This window comes from Oryctolagus cuniculus, chromosome 8, assembly GCF_051225735.1.
Source record: "Oryctolagus cuniculus isolate XC-2025 breed Fujian yellow rabbit chromosome 8, ASM5122573v1, whole genome shotgun sequence".
NCBI lineage: Eukaryota > Metazoa > Chordata > Mammalia > Lagomorpha > Leporidae > Oryctolagus > Oryctolagus cuniculus.
This window is the reverse complement of record NC_142874.1, coordinates 48,031,353-48,052,805: the sequence shown is the minus strand read 5'-3', so window position 1 is coordinate 48,052,805 and position 21,453 is coordinate 48,031,353. Positions and strand designations below refer to the sequence as shown.

Below are 21,453 nucleotides of genomic sequence, written 5' to 3'. Positions count from 1 at the left end.
GGCGCCGCAAGGCGGAGGATTAGCCTAGTGAGCTGCGACACCGGCCACAGTTCACTTCTACTCTATCATTCTTCCATATTTATTTCTGTTTACCCAAAGAAGTTTTAAGTTTCTTCAAGGCAATATTTATGAATTATTCTTTTTAAAATTTATTTATGTGTTTTATTTGAGAGAGAGAGAGAATGAGTGAGCTCCCATTCACTGATTTTACTTCCCAGATGGCCATAATGCCCTGGGACTGAAGCTGGGAGCTGGGAACTCAGTACAGGTGTCCCATGTGTGTGGCAGGGACTCAACTACTTGAGTCATCACCACTGCCTCCCTGGGTCTTCATCAGCAGGAAGCTGGACTTGGGCAGGGAGCTGGGACTCGAACCCAGGCACTCAAATATGGGGCACAAGGTGTTCCCCAGTGAACAACTTAACTGCTGCACTGAATGCCCATCTCATGCATTATTTTTTTTTGTCTTACCTACAACTACATTACTAAGATTACAATTGCTCAAGAAATAGTAATTGAGTGTTGGTAACACCTCTTAAAACAAATTATGTCTCTAAGATACATGTGTAGGCATAACTTGGGAGGAACACTTGGGAGGAAGCAGACCCCAGTTGAAAATGCCTTGTGTTCTCTACCAGTTGCACAGTCTCAGCTGAGTTATGAAACCTCTCTGAACCAAGTTTTCTCCTATAAAGTGAGGCTAACACCTGCCTCTGAAGGTAGTCACGCTTGATACATGAGATTATATATAAAGGACTCGTAATTTTTATTCAATAAATACTCTTCTACTTGTTCCCTACTTTGGAAAAAAGGTTTCTTATACAGTGTTGTGGGAATTCAAGCCTCCTGGATTTAACAACTGCTGAAATGGAAGCTAACCAAAGAGACAGCAAGATCAATGGAACATAGGCTGGTATGTATACACTGTGTGTACACATATGTTTGCATGTATGTACACATACCTATATGTACATATGTCTACTTATCCCAATGTCTTATAAATATCTACCTCCTGAAGGTCCAGATAACTAAAAACAAGTCATAAAAAATCAGTTAAGGGGCCAGTGTTCGCTCTAGAAGTAATATGTCACTTGGGGGCTACAGAACAGCAGGTTTGGCTGCCACTTGCCATGCCAACATCCCTTATCAAAATGCCCGTTTGAGAAACTGGAGCTGTGGCACAGCAGGTAAAGCTGCTGCCTGTGGCGCAGGCATCCCAAATGGGCACCGGTGCAAGTCCCAGCTACTCCACTTCTGATCCAGCTCCCTCTTAATGTCCCTGGGAAAGTGGCAGAGGATGGCCCAAGTGTGTGGGCCCCTGCCACCCACACAGGAGACCTAGAAGAAACTCTTAGCTCCTGGCTTAGGACCAGCCCAGCTCTGGCCATAGTGGCCATTTGGGGAGTGAACCAGTAGATGGAAGACCTCTCTCTCTCTGTCTCTTCTTTTCTCTCCAACTCTGCCTTTTGAGCAAATAAATAAATCTTTTTTTTTTTTTTTTGACAGAGTGGACAGTGAGAGAGAGAGAGACAGAAAGAAAGGTTTTCCTTTTCCATTGGTTCACCCCCCCACCCCCACCCCCAATGGCCGCTGCTGCTGATCTGAAGCCAGGAGCCAGGTGCTTCTCCTGGTCTCCCATGCGGGTGCAGGGCCCAAGCACTTGGGCCATCCTCCACTGCACTCCCGGGCCACAGCAGAGAGCTGGACTGGAAGAGGAGCAACTGGGACAGAATCCGGCGCCCCCACCAGGACTAGAACCCGGAGTGCCGGAGCTGCAAGTGGAGGAATAGCCTATTGAACCATGGCGCCGGCTAATAAATAAATCTTTTTTTTTTTTTTTTTGACAGGCAGAGTGGACAGTGAGAGAGAGAGACAGAGAGAAAGGTCTTCCTTTGCCATTGGTCCACCCTCCAATGGCCGCCGTGGCCGGCGCGCTGCGGCCGGCGCACCGCGCTGATCCGATGGCAGGAGCCAGGAGCCAGGTGCTTCTCCTGGTCTCCCATGGGGTGCAGGGCCCAAGGACTTGGGCCATCTTCCACTGCACTCCCTGGCCACAGCAGAGCGCTGGCCTGGAAGAGGGGCAACCGGGACAGAATCCGGCGCCCCGACCGGGACTAGAACCCGGTGTGCCGGCGCCACTAGGCGGAGGATTAGCCTAGTGAGCCGCAGCGCCGGCCCTGTTGTTATTGTTTTTAAAAGATTTATTTATTAGCCGGCGCCGCAGCGCCGGCCCTGTTGTTATTGTTTTTAAAAGATTTATTTATTAGCCGGCGCCGCAGCGCCGGCCCTGTTGTTATTGTTTTTAAAAGATTTATTTATTAGCCGGCGCCGCGGCTCACTAGGCTAATCCTCCGCCTAGGGCGCCGGCACACCGGGTTCTAGTCCCGGTCGGGGCGCCGGATTCTGTCCCGGTTGCCCCTCTTCCAGGCCAGCGCTCTGCTGTGGCCAGGGAGTGCAGTGGAAGATGGCCCAAGTCCTTGGGCCCTGCACCCCATGGGAGACCAGGAGAAGCACCTGGCTCCTGGCTCCTGCCATCGGATCAGCGCGGTGCGCCGGCCGCAGCGCGCCGGCCGCGGTGGCCATTGGAGGGTGGACCAAAGGCAAAAGGAAGACCTTTCTCTCTGTCTCTCTCTCTCTCACTGTCCACTCTGCCTGTCAAAAACAAAAACAAAAACAAAAAAAAAAACAAAAAAACAACAATAACAACAATACAACCCAAAGTGCCAGTTTAAGTACTGGCTGTTCCACTTGCAATTCAGCTTCCTGTTAATGCACCTGGGAAGGCAGCAGAAGATGGCCCAATGACTTGGGCTGCTGTACCCACAGGGGAAACCAGGATAGAGTTCCTGGCTTCTGGGTTTGGCCTGGTTCAGACCTGGCTATTATAACCATTTGTGGAGTGAACCAGATTTGAGCCCCACCCCCATCCCTTTCAAATAAATAAATAAGTAAATAAATTTTTTTTAAAGATGTCACTTGAGGGCAGTGCTGTGGCATAGTGGGTGGGGCCACAGCCTGCAGTGCCAGCATCCCATATGGGCACTGGTTCGAGTCCCGGCTGCTCCACTTCTGATCCAGCTCTCTGCTGTGGTCTGGGAAAGCAGTGGAAGATGGCCCAGGTGCTTGGGCCCCTGCACCCATGTGGGAGACCTGGAAGAGGCTCCTGGCTCTGGCTTCAGATCGGTGCAGCTCTGGCCGTTGGGACCAACTGGGGAGTGAACCAGAGGGTGGAAGACCTCTCTCTCTGCCTTTCCTTCTTTCTCTGTGTGGCTCTGCCTTTCAAATAAATAAATAAATCTTAAAAAAAAAAAAAAAAAAGATGTCGCTTGGGATTCCCTCATTCCCTGTCATACTGCCTGGGCTTGAGTCCTGGTTTCACTCTAGATTCTAGCTTCCTACTAATGTGCTCCATGGGAGGCAACAGGTGGTGACTCAAGTTGTTGGGTCCCTGCTCCACATGTAGGAGATCTGGATTGAGTTCCAGGCTCCTGGGCATTTGAACCAGTGGATGAGAGGCCTCTGTCTATATATCTTTCTGATCCTCAAATAAATAATTAAAAATATCAGTTGATATAATAGCAGAGCTAGTGGAGCCCCACTTACTTACGGGGTGTTTTCATGAAACTGGATGGGTAAGCATGTTGGAGAAAGTCAAATATATCCAAGTGTCAATCTGACTATTCCCACGTACGAAGATAGTATCATGTATGAATTTTGGACATAGCTTTCAGCAGTGGTCAAAGCTTGGATCCTACGTGTTTCAAGAGTTCTTAATGTTCAATTGACTTTATGGGAGAGTGGAAGGAAGTCCTTGATCTGTCATTCTAATTGCACAGCGTGAAGGGTTATTTGCCTTCTTCTGTCAAGCATGAACTTACTTACATAAATTGGTAGCCTGCAGAATTGTGGGGCTTGAGACCATGACTATCATTTGATATCATCTAATGCTTTCCTTAGATGGTGATTACAGAGAATTTTCTGGGCTGTGAACTGTTATCTCTGACCTTCCTATGTCATTCCAGAAAGAGGAAGAGAGAGAGGTTTAAACATAGCTTCCTTTCATTCCTCTTCTTTGTAGCGGGAAGACAGTGTGAAGTAGCCCCTGTGGAGACCTCAGGGGAGCAGGGGTCCACAGAAGCAGGGGCTGCAGAGTACCCCATCAACTGCCCTCACACTGTTCACCAGGATCTGAAACCCAACTGCTGGACTTCACAGCCAAAGGGCTTGACTCAGCCATATGGCCTCTGCAGGTTAACTAGTATACTACACTACTTTCCTGTTTCAAAATCTCTCTCTGCCAATCTTCTCTATGATATGTGGCTGTACAAGGGCCACAATGATGCTTATTAAATGTTGTGTTAGTGATAAATCACATCAAAAGAAAGGGAAGGGGATACACATTTTTAAGTAATGTTAGACATAACAGAGAATCAGAACAATGCTTATGAAAAATATCTGGAGAAAGCAGGCGATCCCCTGAGAAACATCAGAAGTTTTCATCTACCTTCTCATTCTCCTCACATTCAAAATTTTCTTTCAGAATAAAATTCATTGCAAACACCCCCCAATTTATTTAAATGAAATGTTTTCTTAGAACTCTTTTCAATATGATACTTCAGGTACTAATAATTGCTACCTTGAATTTTAATTACCTGTGCATGCATCCTATTTTTCTCTATGAAACCTTAAGTTCTTTAAGGAAAGAATCAATGTGAGATTGATTTTGTAATATTCACAGTGCACAAGTATTCAAACATTGAATAAAAGAATGAATATTTTGTTTAGTATTACTGAAAAGACTAACATTTTTCATAGCAAATAAAAGTTAAGATTTTATGAGTCAGGCTGAGATCCTAACTTTTTAATCATTCATTCATCATTTGAACCAAGTTCTAATCATTTATTACTCGGCCACCTTTCTGTTGCCCTCTTCCCCCCAAAGAGTTATTAACTACTTAGAATTAGAGATAAGGTAATGTATAAGACAAGCATGATTCCCGGACCAATAGAAGGTAAAATCCAATGGACACTAACCATGTGTAACATTGCTTCATAAATAAAATGAATATGAAGTTCCAAGTAATAAATTTATTAAATGCAGTTTTTAAAACTAGACAAGGATTTAGTTTATCCTCATGGAAAAGTACTCCATGGACCATGGTATATCACACTGACAAAATAAAGACAACAACTTCTGCCCTTGTTCAAATCAATGGTAAGCTCTCAAGATAATGAAGGAATACAAGCATTTCATAAAGTATTTTGAACTGGCTGTGGTATGAACATTTTCTACCTGTTCCCCACCCCTGCCCAATTCATATGATGAAATCCTAACCCTTTAAGATGCTGGTTCTAGAAGGTGAGGCCTTTGGGAGCTGATTAGCCTACAAAGTGGAGCCTTCCTTATAAAAAGATCCTCCAAAGTTAGCCAGCCTCCCAACACGTGAAGTCATGGCAAAAGGGAGCCCTCAATGAGTCAGAAAATTGGCCCTTACAGACACTGAATTTGCCTTGATGTTGGAGTTCTTAGCCTCCAGAACTACAAGAAATAAATTTATCTTATTTTTAGTTTGTAGTATTTTGTCCAAATAGACTAACACAGGGTCATACAAGTAAAAGGTAATGTTCTTACCATTAGCTATGCCAAATACTGAACTTATTAACATACAACATTATATATTATATATGATTGTAAACTCTTCCAGTTTTAAGCTTTAAGACACAGCCAATCACTAACACCTTCCTGGAGTTCTTTCCCATTTTTCTCTCTCTGAAGTATCAAATGTAACAACTAACACTTGCACAGTTTTTACAGTTTACAATGTGCTTCCACATAAATTAACTCACTTCATCTTATTACAATTCTCACTTTACAGAGGTAAAAACTGAGGCTGAGAGGGGTTAGAGATCTACTGTGACACAACACCGGCTGTGAAACTGAACTGAAATTTATGTTTTTTCACCATATTGTGCTATCTCACTCCAAACAGAGTGTGAGGGAAAGTGAACTTGGTCCCTTCAAAGTGGCTTCATAATAAAGGATTTGTCTCTGCAGGTCAAGCACATAACAAGAAAATACCAATATTAAAAATAGCCCCAACCCAATTCTTCAGAGATGTGTCTACTTATTTGTTCAACAATACATTCAAATAAAGTTTTTGAGTGGGTCCTAAGACCAGGCACTGTTTTGGGCATTGGTGTTAAAGCACTGACCAATACAGATAAAGAAAGTCTCTGCTTCTATTGATGCCTACATTCCAGTTGGAGACAGTAGATAAACAGAATAACAAATGATTAAGATGCCATGAGACAGGGGGCCGGCACCGTGGCTCACTTGGTTAATCCTCTGCCTGCGGTGCCGGCATCCCATATGGGCACCAGGTTCTAGTCCTGGCTGCTCCTCTTCCAGTCCAGCTCTCTGCTATGGCCTGGGAGGGCAGTGGAGGATGGCCCAGGTGATTGGGAGCCTGCACCCGCGTGGGAGACCAGGAGGAAGCACCTGGCTCCCGGCTTCAGATCAGTGCAGCACTGGCCATAGCGGCCATTTCGGGGGGTGAACCATGCAAGGAAGACCTTTCTGTCTGTCTCTCTCACTAACTCTGCCTGCCGAATAAGTAAAAAAAAAAAAAAAAGCCATGAGATAATAAATGCAGGAGAAATACGAGTTAGTTAACTTGACATCAACAATACTGGGCTAATGGATGCCCAGATAGCTGGGAAAACACTATTTTGGGGCGTGTCTGTGAGAGCATTTCCAGAAGAGGTTAACTCTAATTAGTAAAGAGGACCTACCCTCACTGGTGTGGGTGAGCATCATCCAATTTGCTGAGGGCCTGAATAGAACAAAAACGTGGAGGAAGGGCAAATTTGTTCTCTTTTCTTGAGCTGGGACATCCATTTTCAGCTGCCCTCAGTCATTATGGCCCCTGGTTCTTGGACCTTTGGGCACCAGGACTTATATTAGCAACTCAGGCCCAAGTTCTCGGTCTTCAGACTTGAACTAAATTATATCACTGGCTTTCCTGTTTCTCCAGCTTATATATGGTATACTGCAGGCTTCCAGGCCTCCCTAACCATGTGGGCCAATTCCCATTTTTATATATGTGTATATGTGTGTGTGTGTGTGTATCCTTATGGGTCCCCTTTCTCTGTAGAACACCAACTAATACAAAACAATTAAGCATAGATAGTAGGGGAGACATGATGGAGTACATTATTTTATGTGAAATGGTCAGGAAAAGTGTTTTTCCTTACATGACATTTGACCAGGTCAAAGTGAAGAGGACAGCATGTGGCTATCTAGGGAAAAATCCAGGCTGAGTGAACAGCAAATGTAGACTCTGAGGATGGCCTTTGGTGCTGCTAGCCCATGCTGCTACACTTTCCCATTCCACTCACTATTTTCCCACAGAACAGCTTCACATCTTCTCTCTTACCAAGTTTTCAAAGTCCTCCACCACTAACCTTACTTCCAATTTCACTGAGAAAATATAGACAATTAGAACACATGCGGCCGGCGCCGCGGCTCACTAGGCTAATCCTCCGCCTAGCGGCGCCGGCACACCGGGTTCTAGTCCCGGTCGGGGCGCCGGATTCTGCCCCGGTTGCCCCTCTTCCAGGCCAGCTCTCTACCGTGGCCAGGGAGTGCAGTGGAGGATGGCCCAGGTGCTTGGGCCCTGCACCCCATGGGAGACCAGGATAAGCACCTGGCTCCTGGCTCCTGCCATCGGATCAGCGCGGTGCACCGGCCACAGCGCGCCAGCCGCGGCGGCCATTGGAGGGTGAACCAACGGCAAAGGAAGACCTTTCTCTCTGTCTCTCTCTCTCTCACTGTCCACTCTGCCTGTAAAAAAAAAAAAAAAAAAAAAAAAAAGAACACATGCAAGCTCTTATGGTCACATTAATCAGTTTGCTTACACCTCTGTCCCCGTCCCATCCCTATTACTGTGGATGAATTATGGGTGCTCAGGAGGCTACTCCTGCCCTTTATGTACTAGAACTCTCTCCCTTTCTTCTACTCAAGGACATGGGTCCATCAATTGTCTCATTTTTTTGTATCAAATTTTCTCTCTATAACTGAATTAATCCTATGGATATCAATACAATATTAATTTTCTCAACTTGAAAAAAAAAACCCTTTCTTGGTTATTCATTAACTTTGTTATTGTCCAATTTTCTGTATCCCCTGAAGAGTTAGCTGTTGTTTACCACTGCCTATAACTCTCTTTCTTCTCCCTTGGAACCACTCTAATCAGGCTTTCAACTACACAACCCTGTTCTTGTTAAGATCCCCAGTAGGGGCCAGCATTGTGGTATAGCAGGTTAAGCCTCTGCTGGTGACACTGGCATCCCATATGGATGCTGCTCCATGCTGATCCAGCTCCCTGTTAATGCACCTGGGAAAGCAGCAGGAGATGGCCCAAGAGCTTGGGCCCCTGCACCCCATGTGGGAGACCCAGAAGAACCTCTGGCCTCCTAGCTTTGGCCTGGTCCAACCCTGGCCATTGCAGCCACTTGGGGATGGAAGATCTCTTTCTCTGTGTCTCTCTCTTTCTCTTTGTCTTTCCATCTCTCTCTGTAACTCTGCATTTCAAATAAATAAACAAACAAATAAATAAATCTTAAAAAAAGATCCCCATTTATCTCCATATTCTAAAAACCAATGATCAAGTGCCAGACATGAACTATCAGCACCATCTGAGGTCACTGATAACTTTCCCTTCTTTGAAACACATTATCTGCTAGACTTCTAGGACCCAAAATCTCCTGGTGTTCTTCTAAGCAAACTGGCTGTTCCTGGTCATCTTTGCCGTTCTCCTAAGATCGCAGTATCCCTGATCTATCCCACTCTGTTCTCACCCTCTTTTAGTCTATCTTAAAAATCCATCTCAACGCTAACATCTCCCAAATGTAAGTCTCTGGTTTAGACCTTTGCCCTACATTCCAGTCTCACAATCAATTGCTTAACTGATGTCTCTACCTGGATGCTACAAGGCTGCTTGATTCAAATGTATTGGTACAGAACTCTTTATGAGTTCCTTCAACTTGCTCAACCCCTGAATCTTGCCTACCTTACTCAACATCAACCCATCCCCCAGTTACTCAGGCTTCAAGTCATCCTTGACTCATCTTTTCCCCTCGAAACATCCACTCAGCCTCTCAGCTGACTTCCAACCGCCTCCCAGCAGATTTACTCAGCCGTCTTGGTCCAAGCTAACAGCATCTTGTGGTATGACACTGTACTAGCTTTCTTTTAAAAACTTTGCTATTTATTTATTTGAAAGGCAGTTACAAAGAGAGAAAGAGATAGAGATAGAGATAGAGATAGAGATAGAGATAGAGATAGAGATAGAGAGAGAGAGAGAGAGAGAGAGAATTTTCGGCCACAAAGACTGGGACTGGGCAAACAGCTCCACCCAGTCTCCCATGTGAGTGGCAGGGGCCCAAATACTGTCTCTCAAGGCACACTGGTGGGGAGCTGGATGGGAAGCCAGGCTGCTGAGACTAGAAACAGTGCCCTGATAAGGGATGACAACATTAAAGCAATGGCTTAACCCATGGCAGCACAAGGCTGGTCCTGACTGTACTAGCTTTCTAACTGGTCTTCTTTCTCCACCATGATACCCTCCTATCCTCTTAACCCAGCATCCAGAATTGTCCTTTCAGGTCATGCTATTCCCTTGATCAGAACTCACTTAATGGTTTCCTGTCTGTCAAATTAAAATTCCAAGTCCTTATGAAGGACTCTAAGATCCTACATCATTTGGCCCCTACTCTATCTCTGACATCATCTCTCTTCTTCCCCTTGATCACTTCATTCCAGTCACACTGGCCTCCTTGGTGTTTCTTAAGGACACTAGGCATACCCTCAGGACCTTTGCACCTGCTGTTCCTTCCATGTGGAGCATTCCAGTGAGTCCAAACAACCACCCTATTTAAAATACAATCCCCTTTCCCAATCCACTTTGGTAATTCTTTTTAAAATTTTTAATAAAAAACAGAAATATAAAAATTATACATATTTATAGGTTACCACAGGATGTGTTGGTACATGAATACGTAGTGTAGCTTCCAATCAAGAAAAGTATATTTATCTCTTCAAACACTTACCATTTCTTTTTGTTGAAAACATCCAAATACTATCTTCTAGCTTATTTTTTTTAAATATAGTACATTATCTATAGTCATCCTACTGTGACCTAGAAATCCAAACTTCCTGCCCATTTCTAATGGGTATTTTAACTTAATACCCATTAATCATCCTTTTCCAAGGAATAGTGCTGTAACAAACACTGGGATGCAGATATCTTTTCAACAGAGCTCTTTCATTTCCTTTAGATACATACATACCCAGAAGTGGGATTGTGGGATCATATGATAGTTCTATTCGTAGTTTTTAGAGGAACCTCCATATTGTTTCCTACAATAGCTGTGCTAATTTATATTCCTAAGAACAATGTGCAAGTGTCCCCTTTTCCCCACATCCTTGCTAACACTTCTTACCTATTGTCTTTTTCATAATAGCCAATCTAACTGGAATGAGGTGATAGCTCACTGTAGTTTTGATTTGCATTTTCCTGATGAATAGTGATACTTAGCATTTTTTTTCAGGTACCCTTGGCCTTTTGAATGTCTTCCTTTGAGAGATGTCTGTTTAGATTGCTCATTTTTAACTACAATATTTGTGGGTTTTTGCTATTGAATTTTGTGAGTTCCTTACATATTCTGTATATTAACCCCTTTCCCACATCAATAGCTGGCAAATATTTTCTTCCATTCTGTAGATTGTCTATGGCCATTCCACTCTGAATGTGCCTGATCTCATCTGGAATTGTAATTCCTGTTATTATTCTTTTCAGCAATTATTACCCATCTTATACACTGTACATTTTTACTTATTTGTTGGTTGCTTCTTTCCACTAGTATATGACCTCTGTGAGAGCAATGGCACATCTATTTGCTTGTTGCTCTATTCTGGGCACTCAGGACAGTGCCTGGCATACAGGAAGAACTCAATTCACATTTTTGGACGAGTTTTGAATAAGTCAACATAACTTTGAGAAATTTTGCTATGAAAAGAAGGCACAGAAATGGAATGCAGTTAGCATACAGTGAAGTTTAATTCTTAAGAGGTGTAATATTATAGAGTTCTTCTGTACTAATGGAAAAGATCCAATGTAGAGAAAAGCATGATGATATAGGAGAAAGGGAAATCTATATGAATCATATGGCATACTTGGAGGAAATGGCCTTCAAGGGGAGTGATGAGGTTCTGTATTGCAACAGAAGAGAAGCCAAAGAATATGGTCAGAGGTGCAGAAAGATGGGCTCTTTCTTTGATTGCTTCTAATTTTCTTATCAGTGAATTTCCTTACCACATTAGTTGATAAGAAAAAAAATTAAATATTTGACAAGTAAGTAGAAGATATAAGATGATTCTGAGACAGTAGGTGAGTAAATTAAGGGAAAGCTATATAATTGCCATGCTAACTTAGAGTTAGCTGTCATGAATTTCAAATGAGATCAGTGAACATGCGTGTGTGTTTTCTCTAGCTTGTTCAGATACATATCCAAGAATGCACAAAATTGGATTTCAGCAGGCTTGATGCTCTGTCAGGCTAATAGAAGCCTAAGAGATAAGCATGAATGTTGATGGTGTATGTGATAAAGTGACTATAATGATGGTCTTGACATCTATGGTAGGTAAGATGCAAGAGCATGGGTTTGAGGGTAGAGTGGACATAATTAAAGAGATTACAAAGGCGATAAGGCAAATGAATTGGCCATTCTAGCTAGCTTGAAGAATTTTAAATTTGAGGAATAGGCCACAAAAATGGGAGCTGTTGGTTAGACAGGACATTTGAAATTGGAATTATGAAGGGATGAAGTTATTGGTAGTAGCAAAGTCAAGGCTCTGACCTATTGAGATAGTTGGCTAAGATGAAATGGAAGGCAAGCTTGTTAGAGAAGAAATTGAGAAGTTAGCTGCCAAGATTCTGGAAGGATCAATCCTTTGACTATTGAAAACACCAAGCATTAGTCCAATAAATTTTTGTTAAACAGAAACTAATGGGTAGGGACTGACACGTTTTGGACTGTGAGAGACTGTCTTGGGGTTCTATTGATAATTTCAATGAAGAGGTATAGTTATTTTGACTCAGTCTCTGGAGAAGGCATGGAAAATAATCTGGAATGAGTAATGATATATAAGGAAGACACCTTGCCCTGTTTCAAGGCTCAGTGACCTAAAAGATACCTGCAGCACAAAAATAAATCAGAGGACAGATTTCAGTTGGAACAATAAAGTGTATATTCAGAGAAGAGGTTAAGAATGGAGGCAACCCAGATACCATTAAAAAAAATGTCCTTCACTAACTATTGTACTTGAATATCCAGAAATTTCCAGTTTCAAGATATGACAAAGTTAGACGATGCGATTTTTAAGACTTGTATTAGTTTCTTGGGCTTCTGTAACAAATCCAAAAACTAGATAGCTTAAAACAATGGAAATGTATTGTCTCATAGTCTGAAAGCTCTAAGTCCGAAATCAAACAGAACTAGGTTCCCTCCTAAATATGTGAGGGGAAAATCCTTCATTTCTTCCAGAGTTTGCTAGAAGTACTGGTGTTGCTTGGCCTGTAGGTGAATCACTTTAATCTCTGTTTCTATCAACATAAGGCTCTCTCCCTGTGTTTCTCTGCCTCCTCTTCTTATAAGGACAACAATTATACAGGATTATGGAGCCACCTACTCCAATATGACCTCATCTTTTTTTAAATATTTATTTCATTTATTTGAAAGACAGAGTTACAGAGAAAGGTAGAGCCAGAGAGAGAGAGAGAGAGAGAGAGAGACAGAGAGAGGCCTTCCATCCACTTGTTCACTCCCCAGATGACTGCAACAGCGGGAGCTGCACCGATCCGAAGCCAGGAGCTTCTTCCAAATCTCCCACGTGGGTGCAGGGCCCAAGGACTTTTCTACTGCTTTCCCAGGCCATAACAGAGCTGGATCGGAAATGGAGCAGCTGAGATTGAACCGGCGCCCACATGGGATGCCAGCAATGCAGGCCAGGGCTTTAACCTGCTGCGCCACAGTGCTGGCCCCCAATATGACCTTATCTTAACTAATTATGTCTATAGTGACTTTTTACAAGTAAGGCCAGATTTTAATGCACTGGGGATTAGGACTTCAACCTATTTTGGGTGAAGGGGGGAACAATTTAATCCGTAACAGAGATGTTGAGGAAAAAAAATAGGCTCTCTTTTATGGAATGTGTTCATATTTTAAGTTGCTTAGGTTCTTGTCCTGCTCAATTAATGAGGCATGGTAAACCAAGCATTTAAGAAATGCCCACTGTTTCTTAAATGTATGGCAACCTAAACAGACAAAAAAGTTAAAGACCATGGATGTGATTTAGAGTCACATATTGTAGAAGTATCTCTTGATGTTGTATGATGATGTCACTAAACCTACCAGGGCAGCCCAGCTAACTTCGAAGGGAGACAAGGGACTGTTAAATTGAGGGTCCTAGAGTACCTTTTACTACTCTGGTAACTCTTTTACATTGTTGGACCAACTAAAGCTCACAAGCTATGGCTCTATGAGGGGGGAAAGTTTGTAATAATGTGCTGCTATAATATTAACCACCTGAGAGAATTTCTTGTTATTGGCCAGGGGCTGGGAAGGCAAGGGAGGCAATGATGCTTCTGGTTCTTTACTGAGGAGCTGGAGCAGGGTCCCAGGGACTGTATGCTGACTACTCAAAAGCATTTTTCCTAGGTCTCAGCCATCGGGTCGGGGCTGTAACCAGTACCCTGCTATTTTAGAAAAGGCATTCTAAATTTTTGATTCACAAGTAATCCTTATACATTTTACAGGGTACAAGGCAATATTTCAACACAAGTCTGCAGTAGAAACAGATCAAGCAACTAGCCTTTTCATTTCCTCATCTTTTCTTATATTTGGAACCTAGCTGGTCCCCTCTTAACACACTGTTGTGAACGCTAGTTGCCCCACCGTGCTACGGAGCACTAGAACTGGTTACTTCTACCTGACTCTGTTTTGGTAATGATTAGCCAGACTCTGTTCTCACAGGAGTAACAGAGGAAACCTAGACTACGCAGCCATTTATAGTGTACTTCTTGGGTGCCGCACTCTCTCTCATCTCCCGACTCTCAGACTGGCCCCTGCCCTGTATTCACGGAAGTTCAATAGGCCTTGTGATCCCAGGACTTGGGGGAAAAAGTAAAACACTGCTGGAGGATTCCAGTTCCTAACTGCTAAGGAGCAGGGAAGTACATGCTAAGTTTTTTCTTCCAAATTAATGCAAATACTCACTTGAGTTGCAGTTTGACTCACTGTGAATTCTAAACTGGTAGAGTCCAAATTAATGAGGTTGGTTCTGCCAAGGAAAGTGATCTGATTATTGGACTCTTCCTATCTTGTCAAAATGGAGCCAGCATTTCAGAAGGGAGGGTGAGGTGGAAGTTTATTACTTGAAGGTAATGTCTTTCATGAAAGATGCAGACTCCAACTGTTTAGTAGTATTATCTAGCCCGCTCTATTTCCTACACAGCTGGTAAGAAATGAAGGCCCTCACTCTATTACTCTAATTGAATTCCAACTTGGGTAATTACACTATAATTAAATAAATTTTCCCCATAGTTTTAATTCACTGACAAATAGTGCTAGTCAAACAGCTACATTTCACTCCCGGAAACTCATCCCCACTACACTTCAGTGATCAGTGGAGTGATTTATATTTGGAAGATGTGTGTATAAAAAAATGCACAGTTCATAAAATATTTTAGGTATCATTCATGATTACATATGCTTTGCTCAGCATGAGATAACATTAATTTCTATTATGATCTCTCATCTAATTTCTCATATGCTTCATTCCCAAAGAAATAAGACAGTTCATTAGCATTTCTTATTTTCAGAACATTTTTTGTTGAGTTAACCAGTAGCTTTTATCTTTTATTCCGAAAGCACATTTCATTATCCCCAGAAGACAGGCTGCATAGAGTAGGTGTTGCTGTTTCCCATTTTACAGATGACAAAATCAAGTCAGTCTTCCACAAAGTGAAGAAAACAATTACTGGCAGTACCAGCCTGGAAAACCAGGTTTCTTCAGGTCCCTTAGTCCAAAGCTCTTTCTGTCAAACACTATCAAATACCAGGTCACTATTAATCACTTCAGTTTTACTAATGAGAAAATCAAGAGCATCACATTTGTAACCTGTGTCACAGGTCACTGCTTTGTGATAATTAATGATTTATCTATGAGTTGGAGGGCTAGTATCTGGGTCCTGATGCTGTCCTTGGGGAATGAAATGATTAGGCTTCTTTGTGTCTGTGTGTTATTACCTGGTACAGCTCAACTGGGAGAACAGTTCAAAAATGTGATGCAAAGTAGTACAAAAGAATTCAAATATCAATTTTATTTTAATGACCTTTCTTAAAGGGTTGTAGGTGGCTTTTCATAAAAGATATTAAAGATAAAATCAAAAATACTCACAAAAAGCAGCAGTAGCAAGGGTGTTATAACGATGCCCTGGAAGAAAAAGAGATAATGATCATTTATCAGCCAGGAAAACAGGACATTTTCTTTGCCATTTGAAACTCTGATGCATGGAAATGCTATCCTTCTCACTTCTGTTAAATAAAATCTAGGAGATGGAGAAGAGGGAGCTCCGATCTTGACTCTCCTTACCAACCAGGCTTAGCATCTCCATCACAGTTATTTGTATCTGGCATGAAAAAGAGCCACTCATCTTCCTTAAACTCATCTTTCCTTTTTCAAACTCAAGTTCCCTTCCACGTTGTACATGTATCACACCGACGGAAGTTGGTGGCTAGAAAGCTTTCTCACTCCATAGCTTTCAACTCTAACTTGGATAAAGTGCCCCTTTTGGAGAGAAGACAGGTGGTTTCGTCCCAGTTGGGGTCCTCTCCTGAGCAAAGACCACGTCAGCTGTGATGAATGAGAAGTCGTGATTCTGTAATGTGAACTGATCTCCCCTAGGAAATGAGCTGGGATCTCAAAACTCATTTCACTTGATTAGACTCCACGTCTCCATGGTGGAAGGCAAGTCTTTCATCTAATTCAGCCACACAGGACCACCTCAGCTCCTCTGCCTCCCCTAGGTAGAAACGAGCAAAAGATTTGTTTTCTTCTATGACAGGGAACAGTTTGAGGCTGTTGCCGATGAGGCAGCATACAAGCTTTTAGGTTTCTTGAAGGCAAATCTTTACAAGGAAGCGTTTGAGTTGGGAGTTAACATGACAGGTTTCAGTTTGAGAGCCACAGATGATTAGTCGCCACTCTTAGTTCTTCCTTTATCTCTCCTCATGGCATCATGACTTATACAAGAAAATGTATTTCATATTTTTATTAATGCATTCCACTTGGAAGCGAATTCTACTTGGAAATTTCAGAGTCCGAGGGTGTGTATGTATGGGTATGAGAAAGATACAGAGATACAGAGAGAGAAAGAGAGAGACTGAGACTATATTGTGCATGGGATCCAGGTCTGGAACTACTTCACTGCTTTTTTTTTTTTTAAATTTTTTTTTTTTTTGACAGGCAGAGTGGACAGTGAGAGAGAGAGACAGAGAGAAAGGTCTTCCTTTTGCCGTTGGTTCACCCTCCAATGGCCGCCGCGGCCAGCGCACCGCGCTGATCCGATGGCAGGAGCCAGGAGCCAGGTGCTTTTCCTGGTCTCTCATGGGGTGCAGGGCCCAAGCACCTGGGCCATCCTCCACTGCACTCCCTGGCCACAGCAGAGAGCTGGCCTGGAAGAGGGGCAACCGGGACAGAATCCGGCGCCCCAACCGGGACTAGAACCCGGTGTGCCGGCGCCGCAAGGCGGAGGATTAGCCTAGTGAGCCGCGGCGCCGGCCTTCACTGCTTTCAAAAACAAGTCCTTCTTGTATTTAGAGGGAAGTCCTTTTACAGTAACTAAATTGTTTTGGATGTAGTCCAGGAGGGACTGGCTTACCTGATATAAATATTGCTACCATTACTTTCTTGGGCATATATACATGTGAATATACTCACATACATTTATTATTAAATGACAGAATAAATTCTTCTGCAAACTTTTGCAATTAGAAAATGGAATACAAAACTTTAATTTAAGGGCCATATTTCTAAATCTATTTATTAAAACATGTACTGAGGCTTATCAACTCTGCTGCTATCTATGAAACACATTAGCACATTTTGGAGAGCTAAATGTGCCAAACAACAAAATAACTTTTAACTTAGAAATACTGTCTTTCAATGATATGTAATGTTCAGACTTTAGGAAGAATTTAAAACTTTACAAGGCAATGTGGAAATGAAAACACTAAGTATACTTCAAAAAGTGAAAAATGAAATGAAAAGATAAGTCTATTTTGACCAAAAATTGTTGACATCCGTGCATAGGTGGCATCGACAACAACTCATGGAGAGGCTGGCATTGTGGTGCAGCAGGTTAAGCCACAACTTGCGATGTTGGCACCCCAATTAGGAGCACCAGTTCAAGTTCCAGCTGATCCACTTCCGATCCAGCTCCCTGCTCATGCACCTCGGGAGGCAGACCAAGTACTTGGACCCTGTCACCCACATGAGAGACCAAGGTGGAGTTATTGGCTCCTGGCTTTGGCCTGGCCCAAACCTACTGTTTCAGCTACTTGAGGAGTAAATCTGCAGATGGAAGATCTCTGTCTCTGTCTCTTCTCTGTCACTCTGCCTTTCAAATACATAGGTAAATCTTTTAAAAAAAAAAAAAAGTTCATGGAAAACTATGCCTGCATTTCAGTTTTTTTTCCATCAAAATAAGATTATCTTTTAATCCCATTTTCCTCAAATTTTTTGAAGTATCTAGTATCTATGTAACAGTTATCCAATTTTAAGCCAATTTGTTTAAACATTTATTGAACACCCACTTAAATGCCAGGCACTGTGCTTGTCACAGGAGATTCAAGTGTAATACAACATAGCCCCTCTGCTTAACTAGCTTATAACCCAACAGGGGACAATGACCTCTGAGCAAAGTTCAACATAGAGTGATAGGAAGATTAAATACAGTGGTGCATGAGGAAAGAGCTGTGTGAAACAGGAGTGACTACTTCTGTCTGGGAGATCATAAGATGAAAGCAACATTGAACAAGATTTAAGAATGAATGGAAACTGATCTGGTAAAACAGGGAAAGGGTATTCCAGGAAGAGGGAGCAGCATCCAACAGATCATGGAAAGCTGAAGAGGGCAGGAGAAAAGTGTGAAGTTGAGAGGTCTTAGACCATTATCACCAAAGGCTCTGTAGAATAGGTAAAGGAGTTTGGACTTGATCCTATGCACAATGACAAACTAATAAAGAAGGGAAAGTGAGGAGTTTAAAGAGTTGGTAAACAGGGTGTGGAGGATGGATTTGACCTGGCACCGTATCACCAAAACCGTTGTCTCTGTTGTCTATCAGTTCTGTCCATCAGTTTGTTATCTGCCTATCTAAATTCAGATAAAGGAAAATGGGAAGTTCTATTAATGTTAATCATGGAATACCAGTAACTTCTGCTACCTGTGATAGGAAGAGACTTTCCACAGAGGCAGCTGGGCATTGTCAGCACTCTGAGGACGCTCATCTTGTACTGGAAGAGCCAAGGCCACACAGCATCATACAGTGCATTATGGCCATGCTCCTTCTGATGCTCGTTTCATTTTCTTGGAATAATGGAGCACTCATCATATTAGCAATCATACCAATACCACGAGTGGTCTTGTGCTTTAGCTTTCTCATGTACATTGCAGCATTTGGCTCCCCCTTGACCCCGCACTGTACGAAGTTGTATATTAGGTCATTTTATAGATGAGGAAACGACAGTTCAGAGAAGCCAAGGACACCAAAGCCACATAATAAATAAATGGCAAATCGTGCACTTGAGTCTGCTTCACCCAACTCTAAATCAAGACCTGCCTCCAATACGCTATGGGTCACTGGGGAACAGGTTTTAGCAACCACTAGAGCTTTTGACAGAGCTCTGCTCATGACATATATGTAGTGATTCATTGCCCTGTGATCTGTGTCTCCAGTTGGCAAGCGATTCTTGAAGATGATCTTGCCGTGGAAAGCAGAGCATTGTCATGGGCAGGTGCTCCTGCCATAACTCTCCAGATCCACAGTCTAACACACAAAGGTCCTTTGCATCTCTTCCAAGGACTTGCAACATTTATTCTTAAAACACTTGAAGTGTCCTAGTAAACAGGATGTATTTTTTCTAACTCTGGATTTACTAGTCCTCATTATTTTCTCAAGAATGGTTGTTCAAGTTCATTAACTAAGACTAAAGTATTATACAATGCTGAAACTTACTTTTCAGTTGTATTAGAGAATGAGTCAGCCATGATTCCACTAACTCTACAAGAGCACAATAATTAAGTTTTGATGAAGACATCATAATTCTTATTAAGATAACATCTGTCATTTATGGAGAACTTGTATCAGATACTGGATTAAGGACTTGAGAAGATTTTATGCAATCCTCACAACAATCTGAGGAGGTAAGTAGTGGTATTAATCCCATCTACTACGTAAGGAAGCTGAGCCCCAGAAAGACGGAATAAAGCAGTACGTGGCAATGCCTCAAACTGAATCTCGATTTCCTTGAGTCCTGGGCCTGATGTACATAAAATCTTTGCAATCTTAAGCTGTTTATTTAGGGTTATGTTGTAAGAGTGAATCTGAGAAGATTTTCTGCCTCAGTACATCTTTTGGATGACATGAAACAAATTGAGGAATAAGCCGCCGTGTGACACCGCTAAGCCATTTTTTGAAAGTTAGGTGTTTGCAGATATTGATGCTAAAAAGACTGAACTAAAAATTTAAACTTTGACAGCCACAATCACTGAAAGCTAGAAAGTCAAATAAACATGTTATTTTCCCTTGAGTATATAACAGGCTCAATTTAATTCCTTCTCCTTTCTCTTTGCTTAAGTAAATTTGATGCAAATGGAAAAAATGTTACCTCCTCCTTTCAGACTCAAGGTCAAGACACAGTTTTAGCATCCTGCAGGTGCGATGCTGTAAAGTTTTCTGATTGCAGTACCTGAAGAAGTCAAGTCACAATGTGACCGTCTTTCATTGTCTCCAGAAAAACTTTCAGAAAATCCATTTACACCTCTGATGTGAATGACTGAGTGAATATATTTCAATGACTTCAGAGAAAATGGAAAAAATGTCAAATCTGACACTTAGATTTTAATGCATTTAGTCATATTAAAACACAAACAAGAAACCCCAAATAACAATAACAACAAAGCTGACTGCACTTCTGTCAGTGATAGGCTTGGTAAAAAAGGCAAAACTGAAGTGAATGTATGATTTTTTAGAAGCAGAACATGTAATCACAAGGTTCTACAACAACTACAGTGGTCACAATGGCACTGTCTCTGTAGGCTTCTGCTCCAGGATACTACTGGAATTTGTTCCATTCCCACAGTGACAGAATCTCAGTTTTGCAAGGGAACTTGGAGATCCCCTCATCAAATCCTCATCTGAAATGTGAATCCCTCTTTCACGCTCCCTCGCCCCTCATCAGCAGTGTGAGCTGTGATCTTTCTCTCAAGATAAATGACGCCCTTGTTGAATCATGGTCTCACACAAGGAGGAAGCTCTTTCTTCTAGACACCAACCACTCCCAGGGCTGCCCTGTCTTGCCTTGGAGCCATGTAAGACAAGTCTCATTCTCCTGACTGGTGATGGTCTTTCCACTGGGGCCTTTGATACCATCAACAAAATCACAGCTTTATTTTAGCAATTATGTTTTAAGAGTAACTCTGGTGTTAGCATCTTGGTCCCTGCAGAGAGTCTCTCCTAGGCTACAAAGTCCTCAGTTCTTCCCACCATTGCTCACAATGAACCTCAGGGTTCAAAGTCTTCTCTTAGACATACACTCATCCAGATGAATTTAACAAAAATTGATCAAACCTTGGAAATGAGGCAAGATTAATATCGCCTTGGAGCATTGTCTAACAGGCCGATCCAAGGATCATTTAACTACCTGCAGAGACATACCTTTGCTTGACTTCTATTTACCATTGCTTTGGGCCCAAAGCTATGCAATTGCATGTTAACTTGAGAGTTTTGTCCAGTAGAGATGGGGATGACTTCTGTCTAGTGGAAAAATAACCATAAAGTTTATGATTTCATTACCCTGTATACACTAACTAGTTTTATCTCTAATGTAGCAAACTTATTTCAGTCTGCTTTTCTCATAGCATATATTACTCAAACTCCTCAAAAGCAACTTTTTCATCCTGCTGATTCCTCATCATTATTTAAGTTAATGATTGACACATGTTCATTCTCTATGCGTAAGAAAATTCCCTTGCACTGGACCAGCCCTGGCTGTTGTGGCCATCTGGGAAGTGAGTCAGCAGATTGAAGATCTCTTTTTCTGTCTCTCCC

At 42.3% G+C, this 21,453-nt stretch overlaps 1 protein-coding gene across 3 annotated transcripts in view; it reads right to left on the bottom strand.

The window, feature by feature from the left end:
* Positions 1–21,453, bottom strand: part of SLC10A7 (solute carrier family 10 member 7) — a 290,033-nt gene that overhangs the window by 62,912 nt on the left and 205,668 nt on the right. For all 3 annotated transcript variants that reach the window (XR_011378229.2, XR_011378233.2, XM_002716919.6), the window contains one exon: positions 15,521–15,556. Coding sequence is in view for 1 of the 3 variants with exons in the window: in XM_002716919.6 (XP_002716965.1) it covers positions 15,521–15,556 (36 nt within the window). In the remaining 2 variants the exon portion in view is untranslated. The remainder of the gene's footprint in view (positions 1–15,520; positions 15,557–21,453) is intronic.